At 43.1% G+C, this 14,546-nt stretch overlaps 1 protein-coding gene across 7 annotated transcripts in view; it reads right to left on the bottom strand.

Moving 5' to 3' along the window:
• The window catches only part of LOC109889803 (E3 ubiquitin-protein ligase MARCH5), a 50,599-nt gene that overhangs the window by 21,227 nt on the left and 14,826 nt on the right, over positions 1-14,546 (bottom strand). For 5 of the 7 annotated variants that reach the window (XM_020481526.2, XM_020481527.2, XM_020481528.2 and 2 more), the window contains exon 2: positions 4,983-5,185. In XM_020481526.2, coding sequence (XP_020337115.1) covers positions 4,983-5,185 — 203 coding nt within the window. The remainder of the gene's footprint in view (positions 1-4,982; positions 5,186-14,546) is intronic. The other 2 variants (XM_020481530.2, XM_031823366.1) reach the window with 1 other exon arrangement.

Raw genomic sequence — 14,546 nt, forward strand, 5'->3', positions numbered from 1 at the left:
GTCTGTGAGCTGCGAAAGTGCCATGTTTCTGAGGCTGATTAAAGTCACTGAAACACCCTTAAAAGCCATTCCCAACTGATGGAGAAGTAAACACATTTTTTTCCCCCTTTCTAAAAGTTTACTTCTACTTTTAGCACAGTCAGATGGGTGACTATAAATCCAGACACAGAAGCTGTTTAGTCCCGTGTCAATCTGTTGGCCTATGCCACAGTGATCAAGCCCAGAACACAGACTAGTACTTTACATTAGAAGACTGTAGGAAGGAGCCAGCAACATTGCGCTGTTGTTTTTGTGTTCAAATGAGTGCAGCACTGCGCTTACTTCAAACTATAATGCACATGTTTATGTATCCTAAGCATACAAATGAAGACAGACAGACATCCTATTAAACTCTAATTCTATGAAGGCAGCCATGTTCATCTCAAAAAAGGTAGGAGACAGCCCCCGGGTGAGGTGCGGTGATGTAGCCTACGGCACAAGTTGTGAAACAAGATGTGCTAAAACAAATCTGACTTAACTAATCAATTAAACACTACTGACAACCCCAGAGAGACAATACTAGCACACTATCCTCGGGTGTCCATCGAGTCTGCCTGAGCAGAATACTGTGTTGAGTTCAGGTGGGGGAAAAGAAAAAGCACACGTCAGTGTGACATCACGACCTCTGGAAGCCGTGTCATAACGTGGCTGCTGAAGTCTAATGATGCCACGGTGGAGTTACATAAAATGTCAGTGTGTCTTGGAGCGCATGTCTATTGACTTGCAGACAATGAAACAAATTATTGGTTCACGGTAAAGTCAAGAAACCTGAAATCAAAAGAGAATTTTGGATTGAGTAGCGCATTTTGTCTGCCAACAATACTTTGACATGAAGGCGCCAAAGTGTTTGTTGCGCACGACAGTTACTAAAACAATGTAACTTGTTAACAGTGTTTCTACCGTGAATAAAGCTGCCCATTTAAAAGGTACATGCTCTAGTGATGTGAAATATATTATTAGAATGATCGAAGTGTTGGTAGAGTATAATCACAGCATTTAACCGATCTCACGCTGCTTCCTTGTAGAAGTGCCGGTGTGAGGCAGATTATTCCACTTGTCACCAAGGAACATTTATTGGTTGACGGGAATAACAAAAGTGATTCATTATTGCAGGGGTGAATTACTTCATGAATGTGTATCGTGACTTAAAGTTGAAGTTATGGCACAAGTTATTGAAGTGTGCGTGTTTATGTAAAACCGTTGTTTATAATGTTATATTAATATATCCATGAGAAATTAGGCCTTTATGGTAGAAATGTGTTTTGGGGCTATCATGATGGAACATTCCTAGCTGAAAGGAGTTCCTGGAAAGAGTGTTTAGGTACTCAGTTGGCTTTTGCCTGGGGGAGAGCAGGCTGGACAGGTAATATGTTGGCTAGTTTAGAGTTATACCTGAGTTTCGTCATAGGCAATAGTTTTTACTGAGAATATGTTTGATTTATTCAAGTCTCTGTCAACATCCTGTTTGTTATTTTCTGTACAAAGTTCATTGGCCAATTAGTCCTGCACCTGTTAATATTGTAAATAAAAGCCTCTTAGAGCGGCGAGCACCAGAACATTCTGTCTGTCAACTCACTGTCCGATCCGCTGCTTCGGGAACTGCTTTCACACAGAGGAAAGCAATTTCTCTGAGCGTTTCCAGTCCCCAGGGCAGGCAGGGTATTACAGAGGAGAATTGGGAGTCGCCGGGCAGATGGCTGCTCCAGGTGGTAGGATGGCAGCGTCAGTGTGCTGCTGATTCATTGAGTGCTGTCTGGGCCGTCGGGTATTTCTCGGGCCTGGGTTTTTAGTTATTCATCAGCAGCAGTGGCGGGCAACCCCGGTCTCCTCTCCGGCTGTTGGTTGATGAGCTGCTCTCCTCATACTTTGGCCTAATTTCCTTCTCTCCCTCCCACTCTCTCTACACCTCTGTCTGAACACAGGGGTAGGCAAAGGAAGAATGCTTAGGCAGACTGGTACAATTCAATGACTGGGCCTCTCCTCTTTCTCTCGTGCCATCTCACATCATTTCCCCAACTACCAACAATCCCATCCCCATCTTGTACCCTCCCTCTGCCTCCTACAGTCTGGTGGGTATCTACCTCAGTCTCTGGTACCTGGAGAAGGACACGGTCTCTTCCTCTCCCCGTCCCTCACACATGGGTGATGACCAGTAGATTGGTCTGGGCCTTGGCAGATGGCGTAAATAAAAATGCCCATCTGTATGCTCCCTGGCCTTATGCGGGAAGTTGTCATCCCAGTGTCGGGAAAGTCTCCGAAAGCTTTCAGAGGAATTTTCACGCGCTGTTAAATCGAAGTTAACATAATCCCCTATGAGCCGGTGTACACGACTCAATAAACGATGAGCGATCGAGGCCTAAGCCTACTACACGATTCTACGAAGGACGTTATCTTTCAATAGACTAGGGCACATTGAAGGCCCTGTCCAAATAACCCATTGCCTCACGATCCCTCATCTAATCACTGTTACTGCCTGGAAAAAACACTGGGGTAATTCAAAAGAAAAAAGGAACACAAACAAAACTTGGAGGATGTGTGTGTAGGGGAAGTGATGAACTTGATAAACATTTAGGCCACATTTCATGATGACTAATCTGGTGAAGACGCTGGCCAAAAAAAACTGACCACAAAGAAGTTCTACTGATCAGCCGGATAGCAAAGGGGGCGATGAAAACAAAGTGTCCAGAACAAGTCTGCAGTAGCTACTGAATGGGAATGAGAGATTAGTTCCTCTGTCTGTGTGTGTGTCTGTGTGGAGGGGGGGGGGGACAACGAGCCCAACATCTCTTTCTCTTCTACCTTCACCTGTTTTGAAGGTTAACCGGATAAATGTACCGGTGGGGGCAAGGGCAGAGAGTGACAGACAGACTTATCCCAAAATAACCATGCAGGCAGCAGGCACGGTGGGCCTCAGGAGAGAAGACAGAGACAAGGTTATTTACTGAACATGCAAGCAGACCCAGTGTCAGGCTAACACAGATAGGCTACTCTATACACCCAATAACCATTAACATATTGGGAGAAAGAGAGAGAGTAATGCCCATCTGGAACAAAAATATTCACATTGAGATTAACTAGTCGCCTCATCTACTAATCATGCCGGTGAATCGGAGATGACATTCAAAAAGCCTGCCACCAAACCAAATCCCCAGTATGGATTCATGCTCTGTCAATGTTATCTGAAATACTAAGCAGTAGAAACGCTTCCATGATGGGACACGGGATAATTATCGTTTTCAGTGAGCCAGATACTTTCAAATGGGGGAGCGAAGTGAAAGTGAACATGGAAATACAAATGCCACTGATCTGATGTGTGTTCGAAGTCCACAAAGTACTGCTTGAGAATTCTCGGGTGCCGGTTTGTCACGTGACATGACTTTATCAATGACACATCATTAGTTCTGTCCTGTACATGGCATACGACACTAGGAACTGTCCCGAGTCTTCCCATTGACCCGAAGCTCCAGAGACGAGTCCGAACTAAGTGCCCTGATCTCTATGCTCCAGTCCTGCAGGTTTAGCTACGCCTGCCGCTTATAGCAACACAGGTGACTGACAGCACAGCCAGGCCTGCATCTAAAAATACAACATGGCCCTGCTTACCAGCAGAGCTTGCCCTCCCGAATACATTGTCTTATATCCAAGCCCTACTTCTTAAGTTGTACCTAGACCTAATTAGACATGTATGCAGAGTGATTTAATAGCTTACCAGGTGCTATAAAATGTACAACAAGTGTCATTTCCCAAAGCAGTTTCCAGGGTTTCCACTTACATAAAAGTTTCCTCTCTTACGGTGATTGACGTAGCTGAAAGTTCTGTAATCGCCGAACGAACAAATGCAGAGCCATGTTTACTTGATGACTAAGTGCCTGTGTTGGGAACAATCAGTGCCCCCGTCACTCTGACGTGCTTGGGTTAATTACAGTGGGCACCTTTCCTCTCTACACCCCCTCTTCAAATTGGCATTTTCCAGTGAGGCTGAAGCTGGCCGGTAATGAGCGGGTAGCAGACCTGGGTTCAAATACTATTCGAAATTATTTCACTGAGTTTTATTGAGCTTTCCTGGTGCAACGGAACTGACAGAATAGTCGCACAAGTGAGAAGTCCACCTATCTGGCACTCCAGGCAAACTATTTGAAATATGTTTCATAACATTTGAACCCAGGTCTAGTAATGAGCATCTGGCGGGTGCCCTGCCCGCTCCAATTCCTTGTGTTACTTCTCCCTCAAAGGGTATAATTACCAGACTCACCACATAACCCACCCTGGTTTTGGGAATAAATAAACATGCAGTTAGTTGAGACAGGCTGAGTGGTTTTTAGAGCTCTCAGTTCCCACTCCTTATTCACAGCACTGAGTCCCTGTGCTGCAACCGTTATTAGGGAGACAGCAACAACAGCCATTAGTTGTCTGTCCTCAAAGGACCAATTCAGAAGTCCATTTAGGTATGGAAATTGCCTTCTAATGCTACTTCCCCTTTGGAAAGGTAGGGAAGTTAAGTGTTGTCCTGACATTTTGACAGTGAAGTTCAAGTAAAGTATGATACTACAAATTTGCCAGTGATTTAGCTGTTATTACATGACTGTGTGCTGACAGACGCAACAGATCTGTCTCCATCTGTTAGGTAAGCTGCCACGGAATTACAAAACGCTCAAATGACATCAATATTTTTCACATGGGCCTGAATCATAAACACATCACATAAGCAGTTAATGCATGTTAATCTCTTTACTTCTGACGTGTGATAAACATACAAGTGAAAAATCAGGACAGGCACTAGCTTGGACAGGGTGAGACCAATTCAATGATGTGGCCTACAAACAGCATGAAAGCATGCATTCAGTAACTATCTGTGACCCGAACTACCTCCAACTAATATTCCAGGGAAACTGCAGTCCAGCCCATAGCCCCCCACCCCACCCCTGTCATATCATATCATATACCCAGCTTGGGGAAGACGATGAGGTATTCGGCGTTGCACTGAGGACAGGCCACGCGGGCCGTGCTGTTGCCCCTCTGCTTCTCGTCCACCCAGCGCTGCAGACACACCTGGTGCACCCACTTGGTGGAGCCACGGCAGCGACACGGACGCACCCACTCCGCCGTGCGGTCATCCTCGTCCGTTGCGAAGCACACCCAGCAGCTCCTGAAATGCACACAAACACAGGAGAGGGGTGTTCGTTCCACAGGCACATAAACACACACGAGAAGGCAGATGCACCCACATTGGCTGAAACACTGGGGCTGTTGGTTTTTGTGTCGACGTCTGTATACCAGCAAATTAAGTATTCTCAGTGCATTTGACAATTAATTCATGGTTGTGTATCAGGTAGAGGGTTTGCATCCATCCAGATGATGTGACCTTCACCCTGTAAACCTCAAAGTTACTCAACACACTGGCTGATTAAACAGGATGTTCAGAGGCAGGAAACACAACCAAAGCCCTGTCCCCTAAGCACTGAGTGGCAGGCAGGGAGAGAGAGAGGCAGCTCATCTGGGACAGGATGAGAAAACAAACATGTACCCAAGACAAGGCAGACTACATGTGACCTTGCATTCACCATGAAATGTAGGCTTAAAATGGAAAAAAGGTTAAAGACTACAAGATCCAAACACTATTGAGTAATATAATTATTCTGTGAAGGCTGTAATAGTCTGTCCCTCTCTGTGTGTATATATACACACACACACACACACACACACACACACACACACATACATACAGTACCAGTCAAAAGTTTGGACACAGATAAACCCTAGAATGAGTTTATTTGTACTATTTCCTACACTGTAGAATAATAGTTAAGACATCAAAACTATGAAATAACTTATGGAATCATGTAGTAAAAAAATAAAAAGTTACATTTATATAACTTGGTCTTTTACCAAATATAGCCAACTTCTATATACCAACCCGACCTTGTCACAGCACAACTGATTAGCTCAAACGCATTAAGGAAAGAAATTCCACAAATTAACTTTTAACAAGGCACACCTGTTAATTTAAATGCATTCCAGGTGACTACCCCATGAAGCTGGTTGAGAGAGCGCAAAGCTGTCATCAAGGCAAAGGGAGGCTACTTTAAAGAATCTACAATATATTTTGATTTGCTTGACACTTTCTTGCTTACATGGTTCCATGTGTTATTTCATAGTTTTGATGTCTTCACTATTATTTTACAAATGTAGAAAATAGTAAAATAAAAGAAAAACCCTTGAATGAATAGGTGTCCAAAACTTTGACTGGTATTGTACAGTGCATTCGGAAAGTATTCAGACTAGAGGTCGACCGATTAATTGGAATGGCAGATTAATTAGGGCTGATTTCAAGTTTTCATAACAATTGGAAATAGGTATTTTTGGACACCGATTTGGCAGATTTTTCCAAATATTTTTACACCTTTATTTAATCTTTATTTAACTAGGCAAGTCAGTTAGGAACACATTCTTATTTTCAATGACTGCCTAGGAACGGTGGGTTAACTGCCTTGTTCAGTTGCAGAACGACAGATTTTCACATTGTTAGCTCGGGGATCCAATCTTGCAACCTTACAGTTAACTAGTGCAACGCTATAACCACCTGCCTGTTGCACTCCACAAGGAGACTGCCTTTTACACGAATGCAGTAAGTCAAGGAAAGTTGCTAGCTAGCATTAAACCTATTTTAAACAATCAACAATCATTAAACAAGCAATCATAATCACTAGTTAACTACACACGGTTGATGATATTACTAGTTTATCTAGCGTGTCCTGCGTTGCATATAATCTGACTGAGCGATGGTAGGCAGCAGCAGGCTCGTAAGCATTCATTCAAACAGCACTTTCGTGCGTTTTGCCCACAGCTCATCGTTGTGTGTCAAGCATTGCGCTGTTTATGACTTCAAGCCCATCAACTCCGGAGATTAGGCTGGTGTAACCGATGTGAAATGGCAAGCTAGTTAGCGGGTGTGCGCTAATAGCGTTTCAAACGTCACTCGCTCTGAGACTTGGAGTAGTTATTCCTCTTGCTCTGCATGGGTAACGCTGCTTCGAGGGTGGCTGTTGTCGATGTGTTTCTGGTTCGATCCCAGGTAGGAGCGAGGAGAGGGACGGAAGCTATACAATGGCAATACTATAGTGCCTATAAGAACATCCAATAGTCAAAAGGTTAATGAAATACAAATGGTAGAGGGAAATAGTCCTATAATTCCTACAATAACTACAACCTAAAACTTCTTACCTGGGAATATTGAAGACTCATGTTAAAAGGAACCACCAGCTTTCATATGTTCTCATGTTCTGAGCAAGGAACTTTAAATGTTAGCTTTCTTACATGGTACATATTGCACTTTTACTTTCTTCTCCAACACTTTGTTTTTGCATTATTTAAATCAAATTGAACAGGTTTCATTATTTATTTGAGGCTAAATTGATTTTATTGATGCATTATATTAGGTTAAAATAAGTGTTCATTACTGTTGTAATTGTCATTATTACAAATAAATAAAACATTTAAAAAAATATATATAATTGGCCGATTAATCGGTGTCGGCTTTCTTTGGTCCTCCAATAAATCGGTATCGGCGTTGAAAAATCATAATCAGTCGACCTCTAATTCAGACCCCTTGACTCCTATATTTTGTTACGTTCCAGCCTTATTCTAAAATTCAGGAAATTATTATTTCCCCCCCTCAATCTACACACAATACCCCATAACGACAAAGTGAAAACAGTTAAAAAAATAATAAGTTTACAAATGTATAAAACATTAAAAAAAACTGAAATACCATATTTACATAAATATCCAGACTCTTTGCTATAAGACTTCAAATTGAGCGCAGGTGCATCCTGTGTCCATTGATCCTCCTTGAGATGTTTCTACAACTTGATTGGAGTCCACCTGTGGTAAATTCAATTGATTGGACATGATTTGGAAAGGCACACACCTGTCTATTTAAGGTCCCACAATTGACAGTGCATGTCAGAGCAAAAACCAAGCCATGAGGTCAATGAAATTGTCCGTAGAGCTCAGAGACAGGATTGTGTTGAGGAACAGATCTGGGGAAGGTTACCAAAACATTTCTGCAGCATTGAAGTTCCGCAAGAATACAGTGGTCTCCATCATTCTTAAATGGAAGAAGTTTGGAACCATCAAGACTCTTCCTAGCACTGGCCGCCCGGCCAAACTGAGCAATCAGTGGAGAAGGCCCTTGGTCAGGGAGGTGACCAAGAAAATGATGGTCGCACTGACAGAGCTCCTCTGTGGACAACCATCTGTGCTGCACTCTACCAATCAGGCCGTTGTGGTAGAGCAGCCAGACGGAAGCCACTCCTCAGTAAAAGGCACATGACAGCCCGCTTGGAGTTTGACAAACGGCACCCAAAGAACTCAGACCATCATTAACACAATTCTCTGGTCTGATGAAACCAAGATTGAAACCTTTGGCCTGAATGCCAAGCATCACATAAGGAGGAAACCTGACACCATCCCTACGGTGATGTTTCTGAGCGGTAGGGACTGGGAGACTAGTCAGGATTGAGGTAAAGATGAACGGAGCAAAGTACAGAGAGATTTTTGATAAAAACCTGCTCCAGAGCACTCAGGACCTCGGACTGGGAAGAAGGTTCACCTTCCAACAGGACAATGACCCTAATCACACAGCCAAGACAGCGCAGGAGTGGCTTTGGGACAAGTCTCTGCATGTCTTTCAGTATCCCAGCCAGCCGGACTTGAACACAATCTAACATCTCTGGAGAGACCTGAAAATAGCTGTGGAGTGACGCTCCCCATCCAACATGACAGAGCTTGAGAGGATCTGTAGAGAATAATGGAAGACACTCCCCAAATACAGGTGTTCGAAGCTTGTAGTGTCATACCAAAGACAACTCGAGGCTGTAATCCCTGCCAATGGTGCTTCAAAAAGTACTGAGTAAAGGTTCTGAATACTTCTGTAAATGTGTTTATTTTTAATACATTTGTAAAATTGTGTAAAAACCCATGTTTGCTTTGTCATTAAGGGGTATAGCATGTCGATTGATAAGGGGAGAAAAGCATTGTTTAATATGATAATTTTCTACCCCAATTTCGTGAAATCCAAATGGGTAGTTACAGTCTTGTCCCATCGCTGCAACTCCCGTATAGATTCGGGAGAGGCAAAGGTCGAGAGCAATGCGTCCCCCGAAACACAACCCTGCCAAGCCGCACTGCTTCTTGACACACTGCTCGTTGAACATGGAAGCCAGGCACACCAATGTGTCGGAGGAAACACTGTACAACTGGCAACCATGCCAGAGTGCATGCACCCAGCCCGCCACAGGAGTCGCTAGAGCGCGACGGGACAAGGACATCGCGGCCGGCCAAACCCTCCCCTAACCATGCTGGGCAAATTGTGCGCCACCTTATGGGTCTCCCGGTCGTGGCCGGGTGCTGACCAGCCCGAGATCAAACCCGGGTCTTTAATAACGCCTCAAGCACTGCGATGCAGTGCCTTAGTCCACTGCGCCACTCGGGAGGCCAAAATAAAAACAATTGAATCCATTTTAGAATACGGCTGTAACGTAACAAAATGTGGAACATTTAAGGTGTATGAATACACTATATATGTACACACACACAGTGTGCGCTGCAGCTGAAGATTCAAAAAATAAAATCCCCCTACATCTGAGATAAAGATAAAAAGCTTGTGAGTACACTGTCCAAAGCCCAGGGCCAAGTAAAGTAATCTCAGCCATGGCCTCAAGGGGACAGCACTCGGTGAAAGTGGGCAGTCAGCAGAACAAAGTCAACTCCTAAAACACCGGCTTTTATACTTGGGGTTGATTTTGGAAGAAATTATATTTTGTTAGGCTAGGCCTAGCTCTTGGGACCGATAACAGTGTAGTGTATTGATCAAAGATTCCTCTCAGACAGTAGACTGAATAAATGTACCCTGGGATACAGAGCAGACACACTCTGGTGCAGTGACTGTGCACAACTCAAACAAGATCAATAACAAAAGAATCTGCTAAGTGAGCAAAATGAACTGAAATGCTGTGGATGCCTACACACCTAGCAGCGTCAAAGGGTAGGTAGCCTACTCTTTTTTTTTTTTTTTACAGGCATAGCCTACAAGGCCGACCACAACAGAATGTCTAGGACCATTTGCAAAGGGGAGAGACTACCTGCAAGTCTTTACGCAAACATGCGACCGTCAGTCACCTCATAGAAAACAATGGCCATAATGATTATTTGATCAATGCAGGAAGAACGTAACAAATAGCAGCACCCAGAGATAAGACCTGGTGATGTGTATGGAGACTGGATGACAAACTAGTCTGTCTCTTATAGCCTACAAGTATTTAGCCTACTGGTTTACAGTGCCTTCAGAAAGTATTCAAACCCCTGGACTTTTTCCACATTGTTACATTAGTCTTATTTAAAATGGATTAAATTACACACAATATCCCATAATAACTAAATAAAAAAAATATCACATTGACATATGTATTCACTGCATAGCTATTTTCAGGTCTCTCCAGAGATGTTCGATCAGGTTCACGTCTGGGCTCTGGCTGGGCCACTCAAGGACATTCAGAGACTTGTCCCGAAGCCACTCCTGTGTCGTCTTGGCTGTGTGATTAGGGTTGTTGTCCTGTTGGAAGGTGATCCTTCGCCCCAGTCTGAGGGACTGAACGTGCTCCAGAGTGCTTTCATCAAGAATCTCTGTACTTTGCTCCGTTCATCTTTCCCTCGATACGTCCGTCTCCTAGTCCCTGCCACTGAAAAACATCCCCTCAGCATGATGAGGACATTCGCCCCAGAGGAACTCTGTCAGACTGACCATCGGCTTCTTGGCCACCTCCCTCACCAAGGCCCTTCTAATCCGATTGCTCAGTTTGGCCGGGAAGCCAGCTCTAGGAAGAGTCTTGGTGATTCAAAACTTCTTCCATTTAAGAATGATGGAGGCCACTGTGTTCTTGCAGACCTTCAATGCTGCAGAAATATTTTGGTAACCTTCCCCAGATCTGTGCCTCGACACAATCCTGTCCTGGAGCTCAATGGACAATTTCTTCAACCTCATGGCTTGGTTTTGCTCTGACATGTACTGTCAACTGTGGGACCTTATATAGGTGTGGGCCTTTCCAAATCATGTCCAATCAATTGAATTGACCACAGGTGGACTCCAATCAAGTTGTAGAAACATCAAGGATGATCAATAGAAACAGGATGCACCTGAGCTCAATTTCACATCATTGTAAAGGGTCTGAATACTTACATAAATAAAGTATGTTTTATTTTTTATAGAAATTTGCACACAAAAAAATATCTAAAAACCTGTTTTTCCTTTATTGTGGGGTAGTGTGTAGATTGAGGGAAAAAAACTATTTAATCCACTGATGAATAATGCTGTAACATAAAATGTGGAAAAAGTCAAGGGGTCTGAATACTTTCCGAATGCACTATAGCTCCATGCTTGATATGGTGTGTGTACCTTTGTTACTCATTCCACCAGTGGAGGCTGCTGACGGGTGGATGGCTCATAATAATGTCTGGAATGGAGTCAATGGAATGGTATCAGGCACATGGAAACCACGTGCTTGACACCATTTCATTGACACCAATTCAGCCATTATTATGAGCCGTCCTCCCCTCAGCAGCCTCCACTGCATTCCACATATACCAGAGGTCTTGTAGAGCAATATTCTAACACCTATGTTCTAGTCAGCAGAAGCAGAGGGTGGAGTCAGAGCAAGGAGACGGAGCATCATCATCTCCCTCCTCCGTGACATTCAGAAAGCTGTGTTCTGATCCGGAGCCAAGCCATAATTTAAATAGGCCATCTCCACCTTATCCTTGTATTCAGCTCAGCCAGGGAGTGTTGCACGGTATACCAAAACCTATTTTTTTCATATAAATAAAAAAAAGTACACTTTAGGTACTACTGTCAAATGTGACTCACATGATTGAGAAAATCAAGTCTATCAGAGCACCCCTTTATAGCATGTAAAGCAAAGTGCCTGCTCCACTGCTCATTCATTCATTAATTCATTGCTAGAGCTGTCTGGGCTGCATTGTTAGCTCCCCATTCACGCTGCACAGAAATTAACACTCTTGAATAATGCAGCACAGCATGTAGACATGTTTAAACTTCATTACGGTTCGCAAAACAATGTGCTTACAGGCTAGAACACTTTTACAATGCAAGACGATATTTACTAGCTTACAGGTGAATTCACTACCCTAGTACTTTATGATAATATGCAAACCATAATGCAAAATGATGATTTCAAAGCTGATGGTCCCACAAAAACATTAACTCATTTAGTCTCCCTCGCCAGCAAAAACTAATTAAATTCTTCATCTCCCTCACCTCCCGTTTGGTTTCCAATAGATTCAGTAGAAACTGGGTCCAGAAGTCCTGACGGACCATCCCCAAGTGGTGAAAGTAGGCAACAACACCTCTGTCATGTTGATACTTAACACAGGGACAGCACAGAGTGGCATTCTCAACTCCCTCCTGTACTCCATGTTCACCCATAACTGCACGGCCACGCACGTCTCCAACTCAACCACCAACAGGGCCTAAAATTAACACCCCGCCACCTGCCAAATACGGGTAAATTTTTGGCATAGACGAGTAATGTGTCTATTTCATCAGCCACGTTGGCAGGTGGTCAGGGATCCACAGTGGGAGCATTTCACCCGCATTTGTGAATAAAAAAATTATAAAGAATGATCACATTTACAAGTCAAAAGCTTGGGCACACCTACTCATTCCAGGGTTTTTAATTTTTACTATTTTCTACAATGTAGAATATGCACAGCGCTGTTTATGACTTCAAGATCAACTCCCGAGATTAGGCTGGCAATAAGAACATCCAATAGTCAAAGGTATATGAAATACAAATTATATAGAGAGCAATACTCAACGCGTCAATTCAATCAATTTAGTCTCAAATAAATAAAACATGCTCTATTTGGTTTAAATATTGCAAAATCACAGTGTTGGCGAAGAATGTAAAAGAGCAATATGTGCCATGTAAAAAAGCTAACATTTAAAGTTCCTTGCTCAGAACATGAGAAAATATGAAAGCTGGTGGTTCCTTTTAACATGAGTCTTCAATATTCCCAGCTAAGAAGTTTCAGGTTGTAGTTATTATAGGAATTATAGGACCATTTCCCTCTATACCATTTGTATTTCATATACCTTTGACTATTGGATGTTCTTATAGGCACTATAGTATTGCCAGCCTATTCTCGGGAGTTGATAAGCTTGAAGTCAAACAGCGCTGTGCTTCAAGCATTGCGAAGAGCTGCTGGCAAACGCAGGAAAGTGCTGTTGGAATGTATGCTTACGAGTCTGCTGTTGCCTACCACCACTCAGTAAGACTGCTCTATCAAATATCAAATCATGTACTTAATTATAATAAACACAGAAATACGAGCTTTTGGCCATTAATATGGTAAAATCCAGAAACTATCAAACATTTATTCTTTCAGTGAAATTACGGAACCGTTCCGTATTGTATCGAATGGGTGGCAACCATAAGTCTAAATATTGCTTTTACATTGCACAACCTTTAATGTTATGTCATTATTATGTAAAATTCTGGCAAATTAATTAGGGTCTTTGTTAGGAAGAAATGGTCTTAACACAGTTCGCAACGAGCCAGGCGGCCCAAACTGCTGCATATACCCTGACTCTGCTTGCACCGAAACGCAAGAGAAGCGACACAATTTCCCTAGTTAACATTGCCTGCTAACATTAATTTATTTTAACTAAATATGCAGTTTAAAAATATATATACTTGTCTATTGATTTTAAGAAAGGCATTGATGTTATGGTTAGGTTCATTGGTGCAACGACAGTGCTTTTTTCTCGAATGTGCTTGATAAATCATCACCCGTTTGGCGAAGTAGACTGTGATTCGATGATAAATTAACAGGCACCGCATTGATTTTATGCAACGCAGGACAAGCTAGTTAAACTAGTAATATCATCAACTGTGTGTAGTTAACTAGTGACTATGTTAAGATTGTTTTTTTATAACATAAGTTTAATGCTAGCTAGCAACTTTCCTTGGCTCCTTGCTGCACTCATGTAACAGGTAGTCAGCCTGCCATGAAGTCGCCTCGTGGATTGCAATGTAATCGGCCATAATCAGCATCCAAAAATGCAGATCACCGATTGTTAGAAAACTTGAAATCGGCCCTAATTAAATCGGCCATGCCGATTAATCGGTCAATCTCTAGTTCTGTCATCAACAAACTTAATGGTGGTGTTGGAGTTGTGCCTGGCCGTGCAGTCCTGAGTAAACCGGGAGTACAGGAGGGGACTGAGCACACACCCCTGAGGGGCCTCCACGTTGAGGATCAGCGTGGCGGATGTGTTGATATTTACCCTTACCACCTGGGGGCAGCCCACAACAAGCCTTTCAAAGCACTTCATGGCTATAGATGTGAGTGCTACGGGTTGGTAGTCATTTAGGCAGGTTACCTTAGTGTTCTTGGGCACAGGGACTATGGTGGTCTGCTTGAAACATGTT

The sequence above is a fragment of the Oncorhynchus kisutch genome, linkage group LG4, assembly GCF_002021735.2.
Source record: "Oncorhynchus kisutch isolate 150728-3 linkage group LG4, Okis_V2, whole genome shotgun sequence".
Lineage (NCBI taxonomy): Eukaryota > Metazoa > Chordata > Actinopteri > Salmoniformes > Salmonidae > Oncorhynchus > Oncorhynchus kisutch.